At 44.9% G+C, this 27,696-nt stretch overlaps 1 protein-coding gene across 9 annotated transcripts in view; it reads right to left on the reverse strand.

Moving 5' to 3' along the window:
• Positions 1 to 27,696, reverse strand: part of LOC309374409 (uncharacterized protein) — a 343,318-nt gene that overhangs the window by 111,009 nt on the left and 204,613 nt on the right. For all 9 annotated transcript variants that reach the window (XR_014170561.1, XR_014170562.1, XR_014170563.1 and 6 more), the window contains one exon: positions 6,147 to 6,244. Coding sequence is in view for 2 of the 9 variants with exons in the window: in XM_081919290.1 (XP_081775416.1) it covers positions 6,217 to 6,244 (28 nt within the window). In the remaining 7 variants the exon portion in view is untranslated. The remainder of the gene's footprint in view (positions 1 to 6,146; positions 6,245 to 27,696) is intronic.

Consider the following 27,696-nt stretch of genomic DNA (forward strand, 5'->3'; position numbering starts at 1 on the left):
TCTCGCCTCCAAATGTGTCTTTTTCAAACAAGCTGACTGCTTATTGCCGAAAAGAACACGTAGAAAGGAGGTAGTTGAAAATATGCACCATAACCAAGCCTGACCCAGCAGCCTGAAAGGCTTCCTATGCTTCCTCAAGTCAGAAAGCTGCCTTTCCCTCAATGCACATATGTACAAACACAGACACACATACAACATACACGGCACACTTCTCCTTTCCCCCACAAGGTGCTCATGTCTTTTCAGCCACCTACACCTTTTGTTTCCTCCGTAACCGCATTAGGGAGTGTTCAGACTACAATTTAGAGTCCCTCTATCCAGATATGGGTTCTGTAAATTATGCCATCCTCATCATCATTGCAGAAATGAGCAGACACGATCAAACGGCATGCCGTCTCCTCTTCCTCCTTTTCATTTGCTGGCTTGCTCCCTTCCATTCTTTTCCTCCCATGGCTATGCTCTGACAGGCTCACGTATCAGATACTTTATTTATCCATCTCCAGCACAGCTCCTCTGAGGTGAAGCACGGCATCGCCATGGCTTTCCCCATAATAATCCCTTCGAACAGCAGTGCCTGGGATTCTTCTTCTTGATGCCCTTGCCATACGTACAGGATCGCTGCCGATGCCCTTGCTGTAAACACCGGATTACCTGGCATCGTATCTCTTTGACTCACATTTTTCACCCTTTAGGGTGGGGTTGGGGGGGGGGAATAAAAACCCAGAATCGCACATTTCTTCTCTTCCAGCAGGAACAGAATGCACTGCCCAGATTTTCCTCGCATCTTGCCGAGAATGTGCCGACGAGAGATTCTCCCGTAGTGCAAGCCAGGTTGAAACGCAGGAAGGCAGACAGGCAGGAGCAAGCCCAACAGCAGCAGCCGCAGCGACAGCAGCAATAGCAGCCACCCAGGTAAATGGGGGGAGCAGGATATGCCGAAAGTGGTACAGCGTCATCGCTCTGAGAGAAGACGAAATCGCTCCTTCCAAACAGCACGGCTCGAATCCTGCAGGAAGTAAAGAGCAGGAGTTCCCCCCCCCCCGCAACGCAATCCCACCCAGCCCCAAAATGGAGAGAGTTAAAATCATCGTTTAAAAAAAAAAAACCAAGCCACTAAAATAACACACAACTTTATTTCTGCCGTTTTGGATTTGGATATCTGCGCTGCCGAATATTACTGCCCAGGAGTGCAGAGTCACGAGAGCTCTCTTTCCCCAAACTGCAAGAAGCCGAGCATTGCGTGAGGAGACACATGATGCGCTGGCAGACGGATGCTGATGTGGCCAACTAGTTCAGGGAAACAAGAGCAACACCGGCAAATAATCGTCTTGAGCCAACAAACGCTGCTCTCAGGTAGATGCGGTGCAGTTTCCTTTCGGAAAATACAATCTGTGTACATACGCTTCTGCACACAGCATCGTGTCTGCGCCTATGTGCGTGCATGCTACTGTGAAGAGACGCTGAGGATGCTGTTCCACAGACACTAGCTGGATGGCAGCAATATTACTTCTTGGCTGCGTTATTCCAAGCTGATTCCACTTAAGTGAATTCCTGAAAAGCATGCTCCATGTCTCTGTAGCCTGGACTGGCGGGGGGAGGGGGAGAGATCCCCAATGGCTTTATCTCTCCCTGCAATCTCTATTTGAAACTGCATCCTGAATAATTTATTTCTGGCAAATAATATGTTCACCTAGGATGTTCCCTTTCCCCTGTTACCATCACATGCCGGATTCATTATGCAGGTAAAGCGTGTCCTGCTGCAGTCAGGGAAAGAGAAGGAGCGTTAATCATTTCCCCCAAGTGCTGGGTTTACCAGAGACACAAACAATCTGGGCCAAGATGCTTCTGCTTAATTGTGCATAAAGTAGGTTTTGCTCACATGTGACTGCCAAACAGCAAATATGTTTGCTGATGTTATACAGTGTGTGTGTGTGTGTGTGTGCGCGCGCGCGCGTGTGCAGAAATATGTGAGCACACACGGTTGAGAGGGAAAGAACAACAAAGTGTGCATATTTGTGTGTGTGTGTGTGTGTTAGCTATAAATATAATTTTGAAGGCAAAACAGGAAGAAAATCACCCTTACAGTTTTGTTCCTGCACGCATGGCATGTCACTGTATTTCCTTAATTAATGCAGTTAATAAACACTGTACGTTCCTTAAACGGCCAGTTAAACCCCTGAGAATTCTCTCTATGGCTTGCTCTCAAGTCTCCAATAGGTTAATGGTCCCCCTCTGTGTTCCCTCTTGCCTGCAGAAGTCTGGTAATGAGGGAATAGTCAGCTGGCCAAAAAGGGGTGGGGAGACCTGCAGGCACAACTATCATCAGACAAACCGTTAACAATTCTGAGGCTTCTGTTGCTCCAATATTGGTGCAAAATGACAGAATAGGAGGCGACATGTCTTCCATTCCCCTTGTTTGCTTATCTGTGGCAATGTCCTCGCACTGCTACTTCTATATTTCCCTGGAATCTAACTGGAAGCTGTGTTTGGACGAGACAATGGCTTCCCAATGTGGGTGGCTGCATTGTACAATAGTAGTCTGGTACAAGTTCTGGCATTCGTATGATGCCACTCAAACGTAGATCGACATATTAGCAACATACATGTACATGTCACTTGGGATAAGGAAAAGAGGTGAGCAGAGCACAGAGAAAAAACTACTGTGGTAAAAAGCAGGTGGAAAATGGGGTGGGGAGGAAATCGGCCCCAAACAGCAGATGCTTCTTTTCATTGGTTCTCAGGTGAAAGAGGATGCTCACTGGGCCAGTCCTGGGGGGCCCAAAGGACCACTCCGCAGATACAAGCATGATCCAAATGCAAAACCAGTTTGCATACCACAGGCTATAGCCTTGGACACAGGGAAAAGAAGAAAAGAGTCCCCAAAGGTGATTTGCTATGGAGATCCCACACACTGCATACTGTTGAATATAAACTGCACACCTAGGCTCAGGAAAAATATATGCTATAATACGCAAAGAGGCCTAAAGATCACTGGCTTGTCTAATACTGGTGCTTTTTATGGTTTGAAGTGGCACTGGGAATCATGGCTTTGGCAATTTTGATACATCAGCTCAGTCTGTCTTAAGAAATCAGTGTTGTTTTATTTATTAAGTTGCAAGTTGTCTTGCTCTATTTTTTAAAAATAAATGCACCCATACTGAGTTTCAGTAATCTATAAATGCATTTAAATGTAATTGATCAACCAGTTGAAAGGTGATCAACTTTCACAGAGTATCAAATAAGTGTCAGTGTACATCCCAACACTCTTAACATTCCAATTTTTAAATGCCTGTTAAATCAACACCTGTAAACTATATAATCGCTGTCTCTATATGTGAAATCAGAGGCAGCTTTGGAGACTCTCTTGTGTCATCAATTTTTGCATGAGTAAGGTAACAAATTCCAGCACACAGCAAAGTAGAAATTCAGAGAAGCAATGGCTATTCCCAATTATTTCCCAAATCAAATAAACGAAACAAAGGGACAAGGAGGTAAAACACAGACTGCTATTTTAAAACATCAGTAGCCTTGGGCTAGTTGACTGAAATGAGTCCTTGATGGCTAAGCCAATGGCTCTATTAAAAAAAAAAGATGTGATGGAATGCTTATGAACACTCCAAATGCTCGGAAGTTTTTAAAAGACATCTCAGCATACAAGGCCTAAGGAGAGATAGGACTGGGTGCCAATGGTGAGAATTGGTACAAGCAGAGAAGGGTTTAGGCGGCACTATTAAAGTATTGGTCAACTGTTATGACTTTACGAGAAAAAACATCTCTCTCAATAAACTTACAGGAACTGTGAGGGAAATAATATTTTTGAACAGGCTGTGAACTTTGATATATTGACTTCAGAAAAAAAATAAATCTGAAGCATGTCACTAAGCCTGTCCTGATGGGAAAGAGTAGAGTCACTATTCAGCTCACGCTCCCTTGAAAAGTTCATGAAGCTCAGCACATCTAGCCCTTTCCAGTGAACCGTCTCCTTTCCCTGTAGACTCTAGAGAGAAGTCTGTGGTTACTTGAGGTTTTAACCCCAAACCAGACAGAACTCTTTATTTTTCACTCAACATGAAACCTCAAAGTGAAACCTAGGGGTGCGAAGCCTGTGGATTGAAACCAAAACAAACATTTGTCAACTCTTACATAAATAGAAACCCAAGAGTTGCACATAGCTCCAGCAATGACCCCAAGTTGGATGTTGGCCAATAAAGCAAAACAAACATCCCTAACTTTGGTGTGACTTGCCAAGGGCTATTTAGTGGCTTCAGGCTCATCTGAATGCCATCCCTTTGGTTGCACATCTCTTTGATTGCATATTTTATTCTCCCTGCTTCTTTATCAATACACTTGCATCAGCAAAGGCCTCTCAACACAAGTTTGCTCAGGGTTGGATTCCAGAAATATGCACACCATCACAATTCCAAGGTCAAAGGAACAACAGTTCTCATGAGCCTCTGCAATGGATTACAAAATATGGTACACAGATCAAAGTACTGACACTAAACTTGTCTCTGTGATGGCGCCTGGGCCAAGCCATTTCCTATCCTTCTCTTAGTGCTAGCGCTTCACAGTGCTCTTATGCACCACAGCTATGAACCACAGCTATTGGAAGCAAACCTTTCCCCCTGTTTGCTCGTTTCGTTAAAGTGAGAATCTATTGCCGGTGCCATTTTTCTAGAAAAAAGAGGTGCTGGAACTCACCATGAATGTCTCCCTTGTTCTCTTATAATGGCAATAGCACCCACCTGAGAGGTGCTAGAACTGAGTTCTGGTACCAGCTGGGGGAAGCTCTATCTATTGCTATATTTTGGGTATGGTGGAACTCTCAACCATGTGACCCCCCTGCAATCTGAACTGGTATAGTCCAAATAGGCTCATCACCCGTCTTCATGACAACAGGGCTTAACTGAGAATTTTCAGAACATATTTAAGATTCAGGGTGGGCTATTTGGTGCTGTTCATATGAATTTTGAATGAAAACCTGCTCTTATGTCACCTACTTGCTTTTTAAACTGACATGCTCTGTGTATAATGTATAGCTACAGTAAGAATCATAAAAGAGAGTTGACACAATCATGCAACGTTTGTGTGTGTGTGTGTGTGTGTGTGTGTGTGTGTGTGTGTGTGTCAGAGTGTGTGTGTGTGTGTGTGTGTGTGTATGTGAGAGAGAGAGAGAGAGAGAGAGAGAGATGAATTGTACATAACGAGAACAGCAAAAGTATTATCTATGATCAGTAAACAGTCCCTTCATAAAAGGTCAAATTTTTTTGGTTTTTTAATTTGTATACCACTCTGTACCTGTAGATCTTAGCGCTGTTCACAACATAAAACTACAATACTCTCCATTTGGTAACTTGCAGTATTACAAAGTATGCAACCTTGGGTGCAATAAGCTTACCTGTGTCATAAGAGGAAGAGCTGATATCAAGATAACAATGGAGAACTATCTTTGGACAAGAAAGCAAGCTAAGCTATGTACTGCAAGCTTTTCAAAATATGGGCTCTGGAAGTGAATATTCTCCGTGTTTGTCATGCCAGGGAGGCAAGTTTAAACACGACAGGCATAACGGGACAGAACAACATCGGTCAGGCATGGGGAACCACTGACCCACAGGCCAGATTAGGTCCAGTAAGTTCCCTAATTTGGCTTTTGAGACCATTTCCCCCCAAACCACGACCAGTTGTCCCACACCTGACATAATATGCGATGGCAGGTGAGGGGCAGGTGAAGATGTGACTGTAAAGCAGCCACTGGCAGATTAAAGTGCACTGCTGGTTGTTCCTCACTGACAGCACTGCTCAGCTGACAGGAAACCCTTGCAAGTGCAGTTTGTGTTCAAACCATGCCTGCAAAGTGACAAGCTTCCTCTGCAGGTTGGCCTTGCAGCTTTGCCCATTGGCGGAGAAAAACTGCCCATTTGCTGGTGTGGCTTTAATCCAAACTGCACCTGTAAATAGGCAACTTCAAAAGGGTTCGCTGTCAGTATTGATCAGCTGATCAGGACCCACTCACTTGCATAGCTAACTGAAAAGGGTTCCCCACTCCACCTTAGACGTATTTCTCAACGTAAGCTCAAAGGCTCCCCAAACAATCAAGAGTTACCAGCCATATCCTGAAACAAAGGTATATACAGGTTGTATAGTACAAACCTGAAAGTTGTGGTGAAGAGGCCTCATAGGAGACAGGTCTGAGCTTCACTGTGTGATGCGCCGTCTCTAGCTGCTTGCCGAGTGCTGACTTCTCCTGTAGAAAAATGTACAAACAAGAATTATATAGCCAAACGGCTTGATGTTAGATGCACCGACTTTGCAGCTGAACCAGGTCATAGCCTAATGAAGTGTTAATATTTCATCTTGGGCAACAGTCCAATTTTCCTTTGTTAGTTTAGGACTGGGTCCTTATATGGAATACACTGCACAGGTTCAAATGCAAGAGCAATGTTTTTTCACACCTGCCAGACGCTTCACCTTAGACTTTGGGAGTACGGTCAGGAAGTCAGCTTTTCCACCCTTGTTACTGTAAACAAAGAGTACTTGGCAGGCATCCAAGTGTTACAAGTGGGAATGGACTGAGCAGTAATAAACAAGAGCTGAATCCAGAAATAAAATAAAGGCGAAACATTCAGATGACCATAAGCCAAAAATAAAAAATAAAAATCAATTTATTTGCAGCAAAAGCCACTTATTTTTGTGAGTTAAAGATGTGAAAATTAAAAACGTTTCAGAAAGGACGCAATAGTTGGTTTAGGAACACCCCATGGCTGTAGCATTATTGAAGCTAAGCAAGTATGAACTTGGCCATGGATACGAAATCACTGGAAACCCCATATAAGTGTAGGATTTTTTAAAAATGAAACAACAATAACTTTGGGGCAGGATCCATGGATCCTATTGAACTGATCAATACATTATTTCTGGGTAACCGAACTCTGAAAAAGAACTGAAATGGAAGCAGCAGTTACGAGTGTGGGCCTTCCTTTTAATTCTGCAACCATGGCTAAGATGTTGTAAGATGCCTGTCCCTACAATTTTTACTGCTACTTCGTGAGTCTTAGGCCCAGTGGTCTTAAAATAGCAGATGGAGTAATAAAACTCTGTTTTCAGCTGTAACACTTCAAGCAGCTGGTGAAAGCTCACCTGGCTGAATGTTCCTCAATTCAAACACATTCCCACCTGCAATTTAAACAGGCAAAGCTTAGGGATGGGTGGGTCCATCCTGCTAATTGGCCAAGTGTCCATCTTATCAAGCCAGGGTAAAATGGTTGTCATCCATCTGTCTCAGGAGACAATGAAAGAGTGCGCCTTCAAGGGTCAAGTCAAACTGTTGGAGAGTTACATGCCACAAATACACACCCAGGCAAACAGTCAGCTATCTCTGGGTAGAAGAAGAGATGTGGAAGGCATTTACCATGGTTGGGCCAAGGACTCAAGACAACAATGACACAGAGCTTAATTCTGGATGTAGGGAATATATAAACAGGGGAGGTTCACAGATGCTCTTCATATGCCTTTGCCTTACTATGTATGTTGGAATTTTTACCAGTTCCATGAAGACACCTCTGTATACTGCTGCACATTGAACCCTACTTCATATCTTCATATCTATATCTATATTTTATATGACGTTTACAATGACACCACTGCACGCTCATTAGCAGAGACTGGCCACACAAGATTCATATAACTATCCCATCAGTTTGGGAAGGGGACTCAAAAGGCAGCGTACAATGTTCATTATAAATTTGGGATTGCCCAGAGGATTGCTCATAGCAAAAGCAAAAGCTTATAACTAGTCAGAAGAGAATTGGGACTGATGTACCAGAGGGAGCCAGTGCGAGAACAGAATGAGGCCCTCTCACACAAAGGCAGGGTAAAGGACCTGTGGCCCTTTACGTGTAGTTGGATTACAATTCCCATCATCCCTGACCATTGACCATGTTGGTTGTGCCTGATGTGAGCTGGAGTCCAACAACACCTGCAGGACCACCTTGAACTATAAGAACAAACTGCGTTCAAAGCTGCCTGAGTACAGTGAAGAAAACCTAGCCCAATGAGCGAGACTAGGGATGTGAGACAGAGAATTCTAAGATTCATCACCAATTACAACTCCCAGGATTCATGCTAGTTTGAATTTGGAGTGAATAAGTCTTGGTATAATTGTATTATTTCATTCCTTCTGCCAACAGCTCAACAGACTTTTTCCCTGTTGGCATATAATAAAAGTGAAATAGCAGGAGCTGTTGGTAAAATACTCTGACGTGGCAATAATTCTGGCATCCTACAACCATCCAAATGTTTAATCAGTTCAGTATTAACACAGAGGCATCTTAATAGAACAAATCTCATAAATAAGTTGGTCAGAATTTATCATAGCTTTGTATTTTTAAAAAAAATATACACCCTGACAATGAACAGTTGAGGAAGGCTTTAAAATCCCAATAGGATGCATGAACACAAATTAAATGACACATCTGCCAATAATCATCCAATTCTTAACAAAAAATGCAATTGTAGTCAGGGGAGTTCAACAAAAGGCAAGCAGTTTCTACTTGCAAGACAAAGAAAATAAGAACACAACAACTGTATAAAAGAGATGAAACTCTTCCACAGTTGTATATGATTTCTGCCTGCATAACAATGGCTCTTTGTATGCCTGCAAATAGGCTTCCTTTTAATGAATGTATAACTGTGGCAGTTTTGAAGTATAAAACTTCTGTTTAATTCCACATCTGATCCTTTTCATGACAGTTGGCCAAGACTGCAAAAATAATTACTGAAAATACTGCACACGCTGGACCACACAGATGTCTGCTATAATAACTGGATTGTAATTTATTTCTAGCAGACAAGTGGTGTGAGGGCCTATTCACACATGTACAAAAGTGGGCAAAAGTAAAACACAGCCTGGAGAGCAAGGTCAAAGGGATTACACTTGAAGTCCAAATGGTGGATATGCATATAAACTCCAGTGAACTCGGGACAACATTTTCACTCATTAGGGCAAGGCCTGCATGTTATCTGGTCTATATAAATCAGGTTCCTGAATGGTGCATATATAAAAGGAGAAGACTGTAACAGCACCTTAGCAATTACCTGTCAAGGACTGGCTGGATGAGGAAGAGTGGTGGGCACCACCTACCTAAGAACTGCCATGGGATGACACAGAGGAAAGAGACTTAGACCCAGGACAGTGGTGGTGAGACACAGAAGACCAGTCTGCAACAGGCCAGACAGGCCCAGAGGAGGAGTCCTTCCTCACCACAGTTTACAGCTGCTTGGAGGAGTTCAGAGTGAGGGGGCTAGAGAGGGAAGAAGGAGTGAGATGCCAGATCCAGCAACAACTTCAACTAAGAGAGACTAGCCTAGATGAACTCTGTTGTGTTTTTACTTTTTGAATAAAAGCTTACTGCACTTCACATCTCGAGTCATTTCCCGACCTGTGGAGGACCCAGCATTCCTGACAGCCCCTTGACATTACTTGGTTTTGGGCTTCACTTTAGTTGGCAGGTTCTTCCCTCTGGGCTTGGAGAGGAAGGAATTGGATTCAGATAAAGGGCCAGGTAAATATAGGGGTAGATAAAGAGATCCCTCATGGGCACCAAAAGGAAGCTCTGATATTACACTTTAATGGAAAACCCCAGTATGTCAACGTAATGCCACTCATTACCATTATCCAACTCCATAATCTCTGACAACTATCTAGGGCAAATGGGAGACAGGAGTTCAATAACTAGAAGGTACAACATGGTCTAGGTTAGCAGTGGCTCTTCAGGGTTTAAGATGGGTGTCCTTCCCATCCCTACCTGGAAATATCAGAGATGGAACCTGGGCCCTTCTGCTCCATATAATCTGAATTAATTTTCAGGTGGGCTCTGGCTGCACAATAGGTTCTGATTGTGTTATTTGGATCTACATTACACTCAGTAAAACCACACAGTATTTTCTGAGCAGATCCTTGAAATCTGTATCAAGTGAATTGCAATAGTTCTTGTGGGTGGGGGAAACTCTAATGTATTCTTGGTATAACTTAAAATGAAAACCCTATCTTAATTAGTAACATGCTGTAAGAATGCTTTAGAAAACCTTGAAGACTTAACCTGAAGAAGCCTTTGGACTTCTACATTTTTAATAATAATAAAAAATCCTTCTCTTGTATTACATATGAACTTGCATGAATTTGTCAAAAATAACAAAAGGAAATAATCATATTGTGAAAGAATGGGCACTACTTTCTTCAGTCAAACAATTGATTATTCAGTTCCTAAATTCAGCATTTAAACTGGGAATGGGTGGGTGGGGGAACTGAACTAGAGAAAAATAATATATGCATATTTATTGGCTTGCTCCCCATATTGAGCTTAAGAAAAAGAATAAAATTAATTCGAATAAAGCTAGCACAGATAGCAGGAAAGCTTCAAAACCTCAGCCTTTTAGACACAATTGTGATATGGCTTGAGAAGCCCAGTACAAATGACCTTGTTTCATGAGTGAAACCTGGCTTTGGCTTTCTCCCTCCTCCTTCCCTTGTATGCTCAGATTTTATTAGTTAATGTTCTGTTTAGTGAAAACAACACCACACTATGGTTTCCATACAAGCCCATGGGTGGTCTTCAACTATGTTCTTCTTTGAGTAGACCCACTGGAATTAAGGACTAGTTGCCAATATGCTTGTCCAGTTCAATGTTGATTGAAATGCAAAATTCTGAATTCAGGTAGTCAATGTAAGTAAGTAAGTATGTGTCAGGGTTTCTGGGAGAGAGGAGGAGATGACAGAGGAGACGGAGAGCGAGTGGGAGGAGGGGCAGAAGGATGAGGAAGAAGATGACGGAATTCTGAGGGAATCCACGAGTCTGAGCAGCGAGTCAGAGGATTCTCAAAAGGGGGTTACCTTAATCAAGCAAAAGGGAGGAGAAGGGAGAAGCGGAGAGGAGCCCAGTGGAAGACAGACGCAGCAAGAGGCGTCTCAGCCGGAACGGAGTAAAGGGGGTGGAGTCGTCAGCCTCTCGGAGGGAGCAGGATTAGGAGAGAACAGAGAAAGGGGGTTGGAGCAAGGTGTTCAGCCGGAAAGGGTGGAGAGCAGAACAAGGGGTGGTGTAGCGGTCGAAAGAAAGGTCAGCAGCAACGTACGTGCGCCAAGTTCAAACGTAGAGGCGCGCGGAAGTGGAGAGAGCTCAGGGGAGGAGCCCGGCCCTAAAGCCAGAAGGAGGGGGGAAGAGGCGGCAGAGGATTCAGCCTCAGGCGAGTCACGGAGAGAGGGAACCCAGGGGGGCAGGAAGACCCTGCGGAAAAGAAAGGAGAGGAAGAGGTGGTCTAGAGCCAGGCTATTAAGTTGGTGTGGAAGAGGAGAGGAGTCAGAGGGGACTTCAGCGGTCTAACGTGACAGACGTACGGCCACGATGCTGAACTGTACGAGAAGCAGAAATCTTCAATAAACTTTTCCTGTAAATAAACTGCAACGGAGTGAGGTCTCTTGTGAGCTGGGACCCGTCCTGGGTGGCCGTGACAGTAAGTCCCCTCTCAGAAAGCAAAAAATTTTTTTTTTGCGAAGCTCACGAACGGGAGCAGCCATGAGCGCTGAGGAGCAGCTGGTTGCACTGCGGGATCAGGTTACCGCTCTCACATCGGCAGTCATTGCTTCGCAGAAGAAGACTGACGACTTGGAGAAGACGTGCCAGGATTTGCAGGCAAGGTGGGAACACGCGGACAGGGCGGGGGCCCCAGGTTCCAGAGCGGAGGGCATTGCGCTTGGACGGAGGGGGGGTGCCCTGGTTCCGCATTTTAATGGCAACTTGCAAGACTATCCCAATTTCAGAGCGGACGTCGTATATGCACTGCATTTACTCCGTCACGATTTTAAAGATGAGGAGGAGAAAGTGGGGTTCATTGTTTCGCACCTGCATGGGGAGGCCAGGGCTTGGCTACGCAATCTGTGGCGCGAAGATGGACCGGCCCGTCGCAATTCAACTGCGTTCATCAAAGCGATGGATTCTTGTTTTCAATCCTCTGTGGATGTGGACATTGCGCGCCGTCAAATGCACGGGCTGAGGCAGGGGAAAGCGACTGTGCGCCAATACCACTCTAAATTTTTTGCATTGCTCACCGCCTTAGATTGGCCAAAGGACAGTAAGCCGGTCAGGGATCTTTTTTGGGAGGGATTGAGCCCCCCCATCAAGGATGAGATCGCTAGGGGGGACAGACCCCAGACCCTAGAAGACGTGGTGCAACGGGCTTTAGCTATTGGAATTCGACATGAGGGACGTCCGTGGCACGAGGAGGACGGGCCCCAAGCGCGTGCGCAAGCGAGGACTCTCCCTTTTGTGCACAGGGATTTCAGCCGTGCGCACCCCTCGCCAATGGGGAAGGACAGCGAGGAGCCAATGGAGATTGGTGGTGCTAGGGCTCAGAAGCCATCCCAGAGCCCTATCCCTGGTGCAGCCAAAGCGAAGCCTCCTAGAGGAACCAGGAAGTGTTACATCTGTGACAGTGCGCACCATATGGCGAAAGAGTGCCCCCAGAGGCTCCAGAAGCACACTGCAGCACTGGCAACTGTAACAGCAGAGGTGCAACCAGGGGAGCAGCTTCAGGGAAACGACAGTGCCTGGCTGGAAGCAGAGCTACTGGGGCTCAGCCAGGCGGATCTGTAGACAAGCCCCCAGCATCACTGCAGAGCGTGGACCCTTTGCCTCCCAGACCGGCAGTTCTGCTCACAGCAACACTCCAGTTGCCTGATGGGAGACTCCTCGAGGTTCCAATAACGATCGATTCGGGAAGCAACGCCGACTTCGTGGGACTGCAGTTCGTTAAGCAGCACAACATGGCGCTCCTGCCTGCAACGACGCCTCTAAACGTGGTCACGGTAGACGGCAGGAAGTTGCTGGGGGGGCAAGTGGTGCAGCAAACCCCTCCCATGATGATGCAGATTGGCAACCATCGAGAACTTATTAGTTTCAATGTCACCCACTTATCGGACACACCCATCGTGTTAGGCATGAGTTGGCTGGAGAGGCACAGTCCCGCGGTTGCGTGGTACCAGCGGCAGATCACCTTTTGTTCATCGTATTGTGCTCAGCATTGCTTTCAGATCGATCAGGGAGGAGAAGCCGAGCAGCAGTTGCATCTGGGTATGGTGCAAACAGTGCCTCACAAGTACCAGGACTTCTTGGAGGTTTTCTGTGAGAAGGAAGCTGACAAGTTGCCGCCTCACAGACCTTACGACTGCGCGATTGATTTAGTGCCAGGGGCGCAACTGCCTGCTGCCAAGCTGTACTCTATGTCGGAAGACAAGATGCAAGAGCTTCGGGAGTTCATAGACCATAACCTCAAGCGAGGTTTCATCCAGGAATCTAAAGCAGCGGGTGGCAGCCCTGTGTTCTTTGTGAAGAAGAAAAACACGCCCCAAAAAAGGCTTATAGTGGATTACAGGTTCATAAACAGCTTGACTAAGCCCAAAGCTTTCCCCATGCCCAAGATTGACGACCTTTTAGCGACCGTCAGGAGGGGCAAGATTTTCACCAAGCTGGACCTACGTGGAGCTTACAATCTCATCCGCATCCGGAAAGGAGATGAGTGGAAGACCGCCATGTTCACCCCTCTGGGCACATACGAATACAGAGTCATGCCTTTCGGTCTCCAAAATGGCAGCCACGTTTTTCAAGCATTTATGCACCACGTGCTAGCAGGTCTCCTCTACAAGAAGTGTGTCTGCTTTCTCGACGATATCCTGATTTTCTCGGAATCGCCGGAGGATCACGATAAGGACGTGAGGGAGGTCCTGCAGAGGCTGAAGGACCACAGGCTGTACGCCAAGTTGGAAAAATGCCAGTTTGATGTCAGAGAGGTTGATTTCCTTGGCTACAAGTTGTCCGACGAGGGACTGGCCATGGACAGGGCTAAGGTTCAAGCGCTGTTGGACTGGAAAAGCCCTCGAAATCGGAAAGAGGTCCAGAGGTTCATCGGCTTTGCCAATTTTTACCGCAAGTTTATTAAAGGTTTTGCGAACGCGACGGCGGCTATCACTGACACCCTCAGTTCCAAGAAGAAGAAGTTCGTCTGGACCGAACAAGCGGAGCGGTCCTTCCGGACGCTTAAAGGTCTTTTCGCCTCCGAAGAGCAGCTGCTCCACGTGAATCCCGGCAGACCCATGCGGGTAGAGACCGATGCGTCAGACAGAGCGGTTGGGGCCGTTCTTTTGCAAGAGGATTCACAAGGCAACTGGAGACCGGGTGCGTTCTACTCCCGGAAGCTCAGCAAGACGGAGCGCAATTATACCATATGGGACAGGGAGTTGTTGGCCATTCATGCAGCTTTCAAAGCGTGGCGACACTTCTTAATAGGAGCCAAGCACACGGTGCAAGTCCGCACGGATCACAAGAACTTAGAGTATTGGCGGACGGCTAAGTTACAGACCCAGCGACACATGCGCTGGGCGGAGTTCTTTGCGGATTTCGACTTCAAAATAGAATACATCCCAGGAGACTCCAATGTTATTGCAGACGCGCTGTCCCGAAAGCCGCAATACTTGGAGGAAGCAGCTCCAATCGCAGCAAAGCACATTTTCGCACCGCAGGCGTGGACGTGCGCTACCATCGCAGTCGACCTGGACGCGGTGCGACGCGCGTTGCAAAGGGATCGGTTTGCACAGTCCAAGATGGAGGAGCTACGCGGAGGGTCGCGAGACAACGATGAGTTCCAATTGCAAGATGGACTTTTGACTCGTAAGGGTGCCCTTTACGTGCCCACCGACGATCTTCGAGCCAAGGTTCTGCAACAATTGCATGACGCCCCTAGTGCAGGCCATTTCGGCAAAGAGAAGACGATGGAGTTGGTGGCTAGAGACTTTTGGTGGCCCCAGATGAGAGGAGAGGTGGCGGACTACGTCGCCAGGTGTGATATCTGCCAGAGGTCCAAACCAGTGCACCAGAAGCAGGCGGGATTGCTAGAACCGCTGGAGACACCGCAGCAACCGTGGGAGAGGGTAGCGTTGGACTTTGTTACGGACCTGCCCAGCTCCAGAGGTAAGACGGCGGTGTTAGTGGTGGTGGACTTGTTCACCAAGATGGCGCATTTCATCCCTTGTGCCAAGGTGGCGACGGCAGAACAGACCGCAAAGCTCTTCATCGATCACGTCTTCAGAGTGCATGGACTTCCGCAGTCCGTCTTGTCCGACAGGGGGCGCCAGTTTGTTTCCACTTTCTGGCGAAAGCTTCTGGGCATCTTGCACGTCAAAATCAACCTGACATCGGCGAGACATCCACAAACCAACGGTCAAGCGGAGAGGGTCAACGCGATCATGCAGCAGTACCTGCGGTGCTACGCCAACCAGCGACCTGCGGCGTGGGTGGACTATCTGCCGATGGCCGAATTCGCCTACAACAACACGAAACACGCATCCACCGGGGTGACGCCTTTCTTCGCGAACAATGGCCGTCATCCCAGAACCTTCCCGAGATTTGAGGCACCAGGAGGGGGGGGGCCTCAAGATGCCGACCACTTTGCAGCGGAGTTGCAAGAGGTGCACGAGGAGCTGCGGAGACATTTGGAGCTGGCAAAACAGGCGTATAAGGTGCAGGCCGATAAGCACAGGAGGGCGGGAGAGGACATCCAGATTGGGGACTGGGTGTGGTTAGCAGCCCACGCGATGCCGGCCAGGTCATTGGCCAAGAAGAAGTTAGGACACAGGCAGCTAGGGCCATATCAAGTTGAGGCTAAGATCAATCCGGTGGCTTTCCGTCTAGCCCTTCCGGAGGGTTCCAGGGTGCACCCGGTCTTTCATAGGTCGGTGCTCACTCCCTACAAAACCCCACACAGGTTTCAAGAGTCAGGAGCACTCCCAGAGCCACGTAGGAGGGCGCCTGAGGGGGGGGAATCGCCAAGACCAGAACCTCTTAACGAGGTCACAGAGATACTGGACTCGAGATGGGGGGAGGAGGGAGTTGAATATTTTCTAGCCAGGGAAGGCACTCCGGCCTCTGCCAATAGCTGGGTGCCGGGTTACGCGTTGGACGAACCCCTGTTGAAGGAGGAGTTCCATGCACTTTTTCCGCACAAGCCCATGCCCGAGGAGTATTTTGATGATTGGCTTTTCACGCCCACTTTGTCAGACAGCACGTTCGAGGGTTTCTCCTCACCCGAGGGCCATACGCCCGAAACAAGCCCGACCAGGGATCCGAGACTGGGGGGGGAGGAGACAGGCCCTTGTTGGTGGGTGGATCAGCCAAGGGAGGCATGGAGTCAGAGATGGATGGTAGGTCCTTGGCAGGCAGCGCCAGGAGAAGCAGTGATGGAGGAAGAGACTGTGAGGTCTGTGGGTGGGGAACCCGAGTTCGAACACACATATACGGAGATGACAGAGGAGAACGTTGAAGTGGACAACTTGTATCCTGAACCGACCCCGGAAGAACCACGTTTTCCTCAACCTGCACCCGGCGAGCGGGAGGGGGGAAGGGGGGGCTTCGAGGGGGGGATGGATGTCAGGGTTTCTGGGAGAGAGGAGGAGATGACAGAGGAGACGGAGAGCGAGTGGGAGGAGGGGCAGAAGGATGAGGAAGAAGATGACGGAATTCTGAGGGAATCCACGAGTCTGAGCAGCGAGTCAGAGGATTCTCAAAAGGGGGTTACCTTAATCAAGCAAAAGGGAGGAGAAGGGAGAAGCGGAGAGGAGCCCAGTGGAAGACAGACGCAGCAAGAGGCGTCTCAGCCGGAACGGAGTAAAGGGGGTGGAGTCGTCAGCCTCTCGGAGGGAGCAGGATTAGGAGAGAACAGAGAAAGGGGGTTGGAGCAAGGTGTTCAGCCGGAAAGGGTGGAGAGCAGAACAAGGGGTGGTGTAGCGGTCGAAAGAAAGGTCAGCAGCAACGTACGCGCGCCAAGTTCAAACGTAGAGGCGCGCGGAAGTGGAGAGAGCTCAGGGGAGGAGCCTGGCCCTAAAGCCAGAAGGAGGGGGGAAGAGGCGGCAGAGGATTCAGCCTCAGGCGAGTCACGGAGAGAGGGAACCCAGGGGGGCAGGAAGACCCTGCGGAAAAGAAAGGAGAGGAAGAGGTGGTCTAGAGCCAGGCTATTAAGTTGGTGTGGAAGAGGAGAGGAGTCAGAGGGGACTTCAGCGGTCTAACGTGACAGACGTACGGCCACGATGCTGAACTGTACGAGAAGCAGAAATCTTCAATAAACTTTTCCTGTAAATAAACTGCAACGGAGTGAGGTCTCTTGTGAGCTGGGACCCGTCCTGGGTGGCCGTGACAGTATGTAAGTAAGAATTTTTTTTATTTATACCCCACCCTCCCCGGCCAAGACCAGGCTCAGGGAGGCTAACACCAAATATCAAATACATTAAAACACAATCAAACAACTGATTAAAATACAGCTTAAAAATTAGAATCAAGATAAAATTAAATGACTGCCCACAAATTACAACCATAGGGGTCAGGAACCTCAAGCATTCATCAGGGCCAGCTATCCATGTTGGTCCCACATGAGCCGATAAAAGGGCCAAAGAGGTAACCCATAGAGGGGGGTCGATGGCAAGATGGAGAGTAGTTGAAGAAATAATGAACCAGCAAATGAGTTTGCCATCCTCTGTGCTTGAAGGACACTCCTATCTGTTCAATGGTGACTTGCTTCCCATATTACTGCAACACTCTTACAAGAGAAGCTGGGAAAGTTCAATGCTCTACTATCTAAATTAGACAGGCACAAGACTCCTCTTTGGGCTAGGCCTATATATGTAAGTTGGGGGCTTAGCTTTGGGGGCAGGAAGAGCATGTTCCTAGCATCTATGACTAGACAGAAGTGCTAGGCTGGCACATTACTACATTACTACTGCAAAGTACACCATCATTTGTGACTTGAGGCAAACTGCTTCTACAAAACAAACATTTGTCTTCAGCTGCTTCTACAGAACAAACAATTGCTCTCAGTTTGAGGCAAGCAAACTCTCTGATGAAGGACAATGCAGTGTGACCTGGATTTAAACTGTTCATAGACAGAGTCTGGCCTATTTTATACATAAGGATTCATAACACAATCAGCTGTATCTCATACAATGAAGAGCTTTCATGGGTGGTCTACTCATACGAAATACTGTTTTGGCATTTCAACTTCTTCAATGCCATTAGTTCTCCAGAAAGTAGTCAGGAGAAAAGCTTTAGAAAGTAATAAATATTACTGTGTTTCCTGATCAATTTAGGAAACTAAAAACAGAAATAGGTGTGGGACAATTGCATATGTGTGTGTACCAACATGCTGCAGCTTACTTAAACACAAACCTCAAGTTTTCAAAACTAATGATCTGAGTTCATTTTGTGCCCCTGGGCCTGCTAGCACAATCCAGAGGACTGAGTTTTGAAAATCAACCTGGGAAACTCAATTTCAGTTCCTAGCTTGGCAATTGAATGGGCTCCCCGGGAAACATTGAGCAAGTCACTACCTCGCAAACTCAGCTCCCCATCCATAAAAACAGAAATAATAATGTTCTTTTTCATCAGGCTGCTCTGAGGAAGGAGCAGATAAGGGCTGTAAATTATTTGGCATGCCAAGGAAGTGCTTCATAAATGACTAATAATAGCCATGTAATCCTATGTAAATATCATGACTGCTTATCTAAATGTTTGCTTATCTGAATGTTTTGGAAGTTCTTGAGACTGCTGGCCAGTACATACTAATTTTTGGTGACTGTATATATATAATTAAATTTCAATGCTAGAATTTACACTGGCTTTCTATAAAAGCTGGTGACAACTAGAGAGAGCAGAGTCAGTAAAGATACCCTCAACAGACAGATGCATAGTCCTGTCTTGCCTCCCTCAAACCACTTACAGCTTTGGTGTCTCAAGAGGCCTGAGATGAAAGGAATGGCACTCTGGAAAAGAAGCTTCCTTAGAGTTGCCTTACAGCTGTGAATTCCTTGCCCAAACAGTATCAGGGCTTGAGTCAACAATGGTTTATGAAAGATATCAAGCTGGGATTCAGCTTGGTGTGCCATAACTCAATTCTGGACAAAGGAAGGAATTGCAGAGAGACAAGCTATAAGCGACAGATAAGACACTGTGAAGTCAAATAGGCCATTGTGTCAGCGACCCCTATGAAAGCCACCACATCAGCTTTGCTTGCTGTTCTAAGCAGCTAGGAGATCTGTTCCAGCTGACTCCCAGCTGCTCCACTGTTGGGATCACACATGAGCAGAGCGCTGCCGCGCTTGGATCCTCTGTGCTATTTGCATCTGGTTGGCCACTGTGAGATCAGAATGCTGGCTGAGAGATGGGTCTTTGGACTGATCCTGCCCCAGGGCTCTTCTTACGTTAGTATGGCTACAGGCTGCCTTTTGTACTGCTCCAGCCTTGTTTTACAGGAGAAGGGAGTGATACAAAAATAACCCCGATAAATCTAATTTGATCCGGTCTCAAACAGTGGCCACTCAGGTGATTCCAGAAAGCATGTAAGTACAGTGTGAAGGCCAGAATCTGCTATTCAGAGATATACTGCCTCTGAACCTGGACACTTCTTTTAGTTTTCATAACTAATAGCCACTGAAAGGCCTTCTCTCTATCTTCTGTTAGCGAATTTCATAACAGTTATGAGTTCTGCAGAGAAGGAACAAGATGTAGTACTGGGAAGAGAGGTGACTTCCTACTTGCTTCAAAACATGCATCATTTTATAAATGTCTACTGCATATCTCTCATCTGTTGTTCCACCTGGCCTTTGGCTTGGAATCAGTTTGATTCCCTCCCCCTCTTTCTTTTTCATTTCTCCTCCTATGAAGAGATTGCACCCTAATGTTTTAATGCTGTATCTTAATCTTTTAAATTGTATTTTAATCAACTTGTTTTTATTATTGGTTGTTAGCCGCCCTGAGCCTGGTCTTGGCTGGGGAGTGCGGGGTATAAATATTTTTTAAAAAATTATTATTATTATTATTATTATTATTATTATTATTATTATTATTAATCTAAAAAGGTCCAAAAGTTTTCAACTTTCCTTTCAAGGAAAGTGTTCCAACACCCTAGATCAGTTTTGATGCTTTTTCTTTTTCTTTTAGGCTGACCACACTAGTTGTAGCAGCTTCACAAAATGAGCTGTAGGTAACTCATCCACCACCCAGATGTCAAGCAAGAACCTAACAGCTTGGGTTTCAATCAGCAGCTTTGGTGAATGCAGCACGTTCCTTGAATCTAACACAAATGTGGCCTGCCCATTTCAGTTTATCAGTTTCTCATTTTTTCAGTTCTCCACATTTTGATATCAGTCTACATTTAAAAAAAAAATGCATGAAACTGAATCAACCCTTTACTACAAATTTCTAATATGCTCAGTTTTTTATACAATTTTGCCTAATACCAATGGTTATGTAAGCAATTTCTCATGATACATTTTTTGTAACACATGGATTTTTATGCATACCATATGCATTTTTGTATACTTTAACTGGCTTGAGAACTGCATTGAAACAGTGGCGTAGCGTGGGTTGTCAGCACCCGGGGCAAGGCAAGTAATTTGCACCCCCTAACCCATGGATTTGCGCCCCCTAACCCGTGGATTTGTGCCCCCTAACCCTAACCCCCAGATGTTGCGCCTGGTGCGGCCGGCCCCCCCTGCACCCCCAAGCTACGCCACTGCATTGAAAGATTTAGAGAAGTGCGAATTTTGAAGGATGGTTGTGTTTTCCTTTTTCACATTGTTTTAGGAAGTGAAAATTAGGTTCACCTTTAAATGTGAACAATGTCACATTTCTCCCCAAACCCTACTGCCTTCTCTCTAACCTCTGTTCCAAGAAGCCCCAATGTTTATGGTACTTTAAGCTCTGGACATCCAGGTCAAACTAGTTCACTTGTTACAGTCATGTTTTGCCCTGGGCAAATCTGATTGAGGCAGTGTGAGTGTGTGTGTGTGCAGAAGGAAGAGATCTGCTTGACTACCACAGTTTACAACCAAAGCATGGTCAGGAAACTTATTCCAGCTGAGAATTGACTCCTGATCTCCACACACACACACAAGCGTCTCTCTGTGTGTAGAACATAGTCCAACTAAGCTTGTATATCTCGTGAAACTTGTGCCTACAAAATACCATAAATGTAATTTCTCTCTATCTATATATATATTTCCCTTTAATAACACAGTTTCCCTATGAAAAGTTGATTTGCCACAGAGGTAAAAACAAAAAGAATTTCATGTAGTGATTATCTGGGCAGTAAAAATCCCAATGAATATGCTTCAAAGGATTGCAACTAGCTATATGTAATGTGTTTAAACAGGGAATTTTCAGAACATCTCATTCATTTAAGTCCAGACAAGCCATGTAAGTTCCACAGTGGTTTGACCTATTCAAGAGCAGCAATTTCTGTTTACTGTAATATTGTGAAAGACAGACACCAAATGAAAATCATCAGTTATCTGCAAGTGCCTGCCTAATGTTTCTGCTTATTCTAATGTACTAGAAGCACTATCAAGATAACCTCTGATGTGATCCCAGGCAGTCTTCAGCTGGCCCTAATAAATCCATTCCTCGCTCACTGTGGAAGTCACTGACTTCTTTGAGCAAAGATAATGAAGGTTATTGGGATTCTACCACTGGATATAGAATCATTAAAGAAAGATAGTCCACAATTTATGGCCCTAGTCTGTGGACAGCAGGGCATTATTTTAACAATAAAATTGCAATCTGCAAGGGAAGTGGCCAAACTGAAGGAGCCACATAAAGACTTATAATTAGTATCAATCACTGTGACACTACTCTAGACATCTTTATTGCTTTAAACACACTAATCAAATACTTCTGCATTCAGATAGAAAGATTGATAGGCAGATCGACACGGAGAACATCCCCACAGAGAGCAATTTTAAATTATCAGTTGAAAAAGGTAACACAAAAGACAAAATACATTTAAATGGAGAGGCAATGCAATGACTGAACACATTGCAAACTTAGCTAGCCATATATTTCTGCTATCATCCGTAACTTATATTTAAGAAGTAAAATGTTCTGCTGATCTCTCTCAGAATGCTGTACAACTTGCATAAATTTAAAGGCAGTGTGGTGCAGAGTGTGAGACCACAGAGCCCTGGGTTCAAATATCTGTCCAGTCAAAAGGCCCACTGAGTGACCAAAGTCTGTTCATTACTTCTCAACTTAACCTTGCATGTTCTTGTGAGGATAAACTGAAGAATCCCTTTAATGCAACCTTTGCTCCCTGGAGCAAAAGCAGGATCCAAACAAAACAGAATCACACTATCAGGAATTTATCTAACTGCCATTGTGATGTGCTACAGTATCCAGTGGCATCCCTATTCAATTTCATATCCATATTCAATTTCACACAGCACATATGCTAAAATACTGTACACTGTTGTTACTGCTGCTCATATAAATAGTTTAGCGTTCATGATCAAGAAATTCTGCAGCATCTCAACCACCCTTTAGGCCCAGTTGGGAGTGTTCTAAACGGGCCTTTGAAGGAAGAAAGGTTCCCACGTCACAGTCAAACAACAGTATCTTCAACCAGAATTACACACTTGCCTTCACAAGTACTTATATGAAAACATGTTTTGAATGCCACTGAATCAGAATGACAATGCTAATTAAAAGAGCTTATTGGGGTTTCAACACACACTCCAAAGCAACAGTTCTAAAATATGAGATGCTGAAGGAGCCATGACCCTCTGACAGCTGAATCCCAAACTCTTCTCCACTTCCGCAAGTTATGTTTATATTGATTTAGACAGGAGATACAGTCCATATTCCACCCTATTTACAGAGTCTTAAAACTGCGCAAAACAAAATCATTCGTCTAAAACTATATGGTACGCTAATTGTATAAAGACTACACAATTCAAACAAAGCCATCATCCACAGCCACAAAATATTTCCCAAACTAGGGGTGACTCGACATTGCCTTTGGGAAATGCTCAGGTTCAGGCTTTGGCAGAACTTCTGAGGAGAAGATGTGACATGTCACACAGATGCATAAGCAGTTTTTCATGCAGATTATGACAAGACAGTCAGCTTTCAGCAGGGGGGCATGCCAGCTTGTGGAGTGCCAAGACCCAGGAAACCTGGCTGTTAGTTGGTGGTAGAGATGGGGGACAATTTTAAAAATGTGAATCTATCTACGTAATTTGCAGTCCCTGAAACGGTATTTGAACTGAAACAGAGTTATCCTTTAAAATTTGCACGTCGTCAATTTTGGAAATGCAGTTCTCCAATCAAACTAATGCATATATTAGGGGGAAGGGTGTTTAAAAATGCATTATATTGAGGAAATTGCTTGCAAATATGGGTATATTGGGGCAAATAAAACAGATAAAAGATAGTGTGCTCCTCAGTCTTTTCTTCTTGTAAGATGGTTTGTCAAAAGTGGCATAAAAACAAATATTTTTCAAATATTTTAAGTAAGTTCATCAAAGTGCAGTCTCCTTCTGTAGTCAAACGGGTACTCAGATATATTAAAACTTTTCTAGTTATGCCTGAGAATGAATGAAACTGAAGATTTGAACAAGTCAGGAAAAGGGAGAACTCAAACATAATTAAAAAGAAAGAAAGAAGAGCCCCCGTTTTCATAATAAATGCTCTTGTTTTTAAATTAGCACCACACACTCAACCTGGCTACTATTCAACTTTGCTCATGTTCTGAGATAACATCAGTGGTGCAACACGATGACTACGACTGCTTTGTATCCAGGACTGACTGTCCAACTTCAGGCTGCTTGAGGGTTTCATTGTCATCATTCTTTTCTTGCTGAAGTCAATACAGAGAACATGCTGTACAGTAGCCTCCCTAAAGACGATTGTGAAAGCTCCCATGAAATGCTTCCTGCAATGACCTTATCATCTAGTTGAAAACAAAAACAACGACAGACAGACACAGCAACTTTACTACAGATGAGTCAGGAACTGGCTCTGCAGAGTCAACGTTGCTCCGTCTCTGACAGAACAGATGACAGTAAACAAGGCTTGCACAAAAGGGAAAATGAACGACACACGTCAGAAGACAGTCACTTCCTGGTCTGAATACTCCCGTTTTTACCAAAACCCAACCTTCTGCCCTCCCACACCTCCAATAAAAAAGGAAGACAATAAAAGCAATAGTCAGTCCTCTGGATTTGATGAGCATCCTTTTATGAGAAGCTTGGGGTAGAGGATATGACTGTTCACAGAAACCCATCATCTTCTCTCTGGCTGTGTCCTGCCAAAGCAGATAAAGGGGCTACGTATATTGCAATAACATTTCTAATATGAGAAGACAGTGGGGGGAATGGTCATATTGTGCTTTTCTGTGGGGGGGGGGAACTATGTAGAAGTTAAGCACTGGATTCCATTCTATTTTGGTGTGTAGACGATGAAGCTTAAGGAAATATAAAGAAATGCAATGAAAGAAGTGGTTGTCAGTTTGGACACAGAGGCGCCTCTGTTCATGAAGCTGGGGCATAAGGGAAAAGAGGAGAGATTTAAGCTCTGCAAATCACAGGGCATACTCACACAAAAGCTCTGGCCCCATCTTGACTACATTCATCACCACTGCCAGACACTGGAAGCGAGAGTAAATGGCAAGCAAATTAAAGCAAGCATCCACCCTGGGAAGGAATGTGTTGTTGCTGCATCGCACTTGTATAAACAAGACACCTTGCACCAGGGGCCTCGTTACATATCATACACTTTGCATAGAACAAATGCTACTGATGAACATTTGCAAATGTCTGCAGTATACAGACACACCTGCAGGGCAGCTTGGCGTTAGCAGCCATTTCCACTCATATGTACACATAGCAACAAACCAGTTCGCTGCCACATATTATATAAAGCAGCCCAAATGTGCGTCAAGATCCTTGTGCCAAGAAAGGACCAAAAAGTTGACAGAAAGTTTAATAACTCATCCGAGTGCTGGCATAGAAGGTGCCAAAGTCCATAACAGAGGAATTCATAAAGAATTCAGTTCCCAACAGACTATGAGCCAAACTAGGGCTGCATTCACACAGTAGTTTATTCCATTTCCCTAAATGCTAATTTCTGCATTATAGCTGAACTTTCACATGATGTAAAAGTCCCTTTTGGGAAACGAATGGAATACAGTGCATGTTTAGTGCTCATTTCTGTGTTATTTGATTCCAGGAAGGGGGGGGACAATTTGCAGTCCCCTAAACCTGGATAATCACAAAAATGACAAAATTTGGGGCAGAATGCCAGCATACAGTTCTTTTCTGCCGTTTTCATTTGGGAACAGAAGCATTTGTCGCCAGAAAGCATGGGCGAGTAGTGACAGTGTCCAATGACCCACTGGTGTGAATGAAATTTAGCACTACACCCTGGCATATCAGTTAAAAAGGCACAGTTTCATAACACAACAGATACTGCAGTATGAAAGGAATGTTAGGAAACAGGACACAAGAACTAGCATTATAATAAGGGAATCTAATGCAATATTCTCCATGTCTGAATGCAGCCTTAATGTGGCATGACCCGTGCAACTATCTGAAGCCACTGCAAGCTTGAAAAGGTTGGAAACTTTTTGAGGTTGGCGTTCCATTCACAAGAAGAAGAAGAGAAGAGAAGAAAACTTACAGCATAATCCTATACATGCAGCTTCAGAAGAAAGTCCCACTATGCTCTGTAGTACTTAATTCCAAGTAGGCTGCAACTTTAGAAATGCACTCCACATTGCTACTGTGCCTTCGATATGATTAACCCCTAGAACCACAAACTACAAGTCGAATGTGAACATAATACATACATTATTATAATGCAGTTTGTAACTAAATTTCTCTGAATCACAGAAGTGATTGATGATAAAAAGAAGCCACCTTCTTTTCCTGAACCCTCGATTTTTCTTTCCCCTGTGCCACTGCAAACCAGCCCCCTTCTATGTACCATATTATAATGAATGCCATTGTTATTAGAGATGTGCAAAATTTATGTGACTGGAGCAAAGGCCATTTGCAATTGTCTGAGCCATGGAATTAATCATCAGCCAAGACTTTAAAATCACAGCTAAGAGACAGCAATCACAACCACCATGCATCATAATGACAAAATATGCAGATTGTCTTGGGAAAGAAAAGCACATACCCTCTTCCATCCTTGAGTTTTGGCACAGCAGGAAGCATGTTAATAAACATGCTTATCTCAATCAGTATTTTTCTCTCTTACGTTTCAGTACAGCAGAAACGTTAAAGGCAGCAATGTCACAAATTATGTTACACATAATGAAAAGTCTATTACAGGGGAGATAATAGCATGCTTCCTTGAAGAAGAGAAACAGAAGAGTCCCTCAAAAACTCTGGAAATCAGCAGAAAAGTAAAGAAACAACTGGGAGTACAAGCTGTTGAAATAACAGCCGGACACAAGGAAGAGATCAGGAATAGCTCCTGCTTACCCTTATCCCAGCACTGAGAGGTTGGTTTTATGTGTACACATGGATAAAATATATAACCCTGCCTTACCCGCACAGGGCATGTCTTGCTATGGCTTTTCTGACAGCAACCACAGCTGGGAAAGAAAGCATTCTGTCTGCAAAAACATACTCCTGGCTGAAAACACAGCTTCTTGAAGCCACTGTTGTCATTGATTTAAATTATGTTTCATTTATAATCCAATAAAAACTCTTCAAAGTTGCTTATAAAACATCCTAAATTACAAGGTATAAAATACACAGTTCTGGTATAGTCTCCTCTGAAGAGCTGTTGGGGTAAGAAATGTATTGGACTTGAGACACAAACATACGTGTGTGTGTTTGTGTGTGTGTGTGTGTGTGTGACCCATCACCTCCTCTGTGCACTTGACACACCTGATGAAGTCAGCTGTTGCCCAAAGAGTTAACCAGTTGTAGGGTACCACATGATTTTGTTTTCGGATTTTCAAGAAATAAACAAATTCAGCTTCAATGGCGCAAAACTGTCACATTCCAAAGGTCTTTCTCATTGGCTATCCTCTTGAAGCACACCATTCAAGGACTTTAATTTTAGTGTTCAAAATGTAACAGTAACGTCCTGTTGGGATCAATATAATGCTGATGGGTGGGTGAGGCAGGAATTGCAGCAGCTTTCCCTGTTCAAAGTGGTGGGTCTCAATATGAGATATTAACCCACTGGTGTTTTACTAACCATTCTTAGCCTCAAACTGTTGTTTGCTTGGTTGTAATTGAAGCAGGTTTGCAAACTGTGATTTGAGCTACCCATGGTTGGTAAAACCACAAAGAAGGCTCAATGGTAACCAAGGCTTCTTATGAGCATGAAAGAAAAGCAGAAAACAACATCAGAACTGTTGTGGCACTTCCAGCCTCTTACCATGGTTAGCAAGGAAGCGTTATTCGTGCATCAAGACTAAGAATTAACTGCTCACCTGACTAAATCCACAATCACAACTAATTAATAATAATAGTAATAGTAATAATAATAATAGTTTTTAAAAGCAAGCTAATAAGCAAACAAACAAACAACAAACAGATAATATATCTATAAGATCTATTATCTTACATCCAATACAATTCTGTAAACTAGATGCCACATCCCTTAGCCTGAAATGGTGTGGAAAGCCAAGAAACCCTTTCCAATGCAACACTGGCTTGCTCTCGTGCAGTAATGCAGGGGCCACCAACATGATGTCATCCGGATGTTGCTAAACTACAAGTCCAAGCACCGCTGATCATGGGCCTTGCTGACTAAGGCTGAAGGAAGCTGGAATCCAACAACACCTGGAGGGCACCATTTTGACTATCCC

The sequence above is a fragment of the Podarcis melisellensis genome (genome assembly GCF_964234715.1).
Source record: "Podarcis melisellensis genome assembly, chromosome: 7".
NCBI classification, from domain to species: domain Eukaryota; kingdom Metazoa; phylum Chordata; class Lepidosauria; order Squamata; family Lacertidae; genus Podarcis; species Podarcis melisellensis.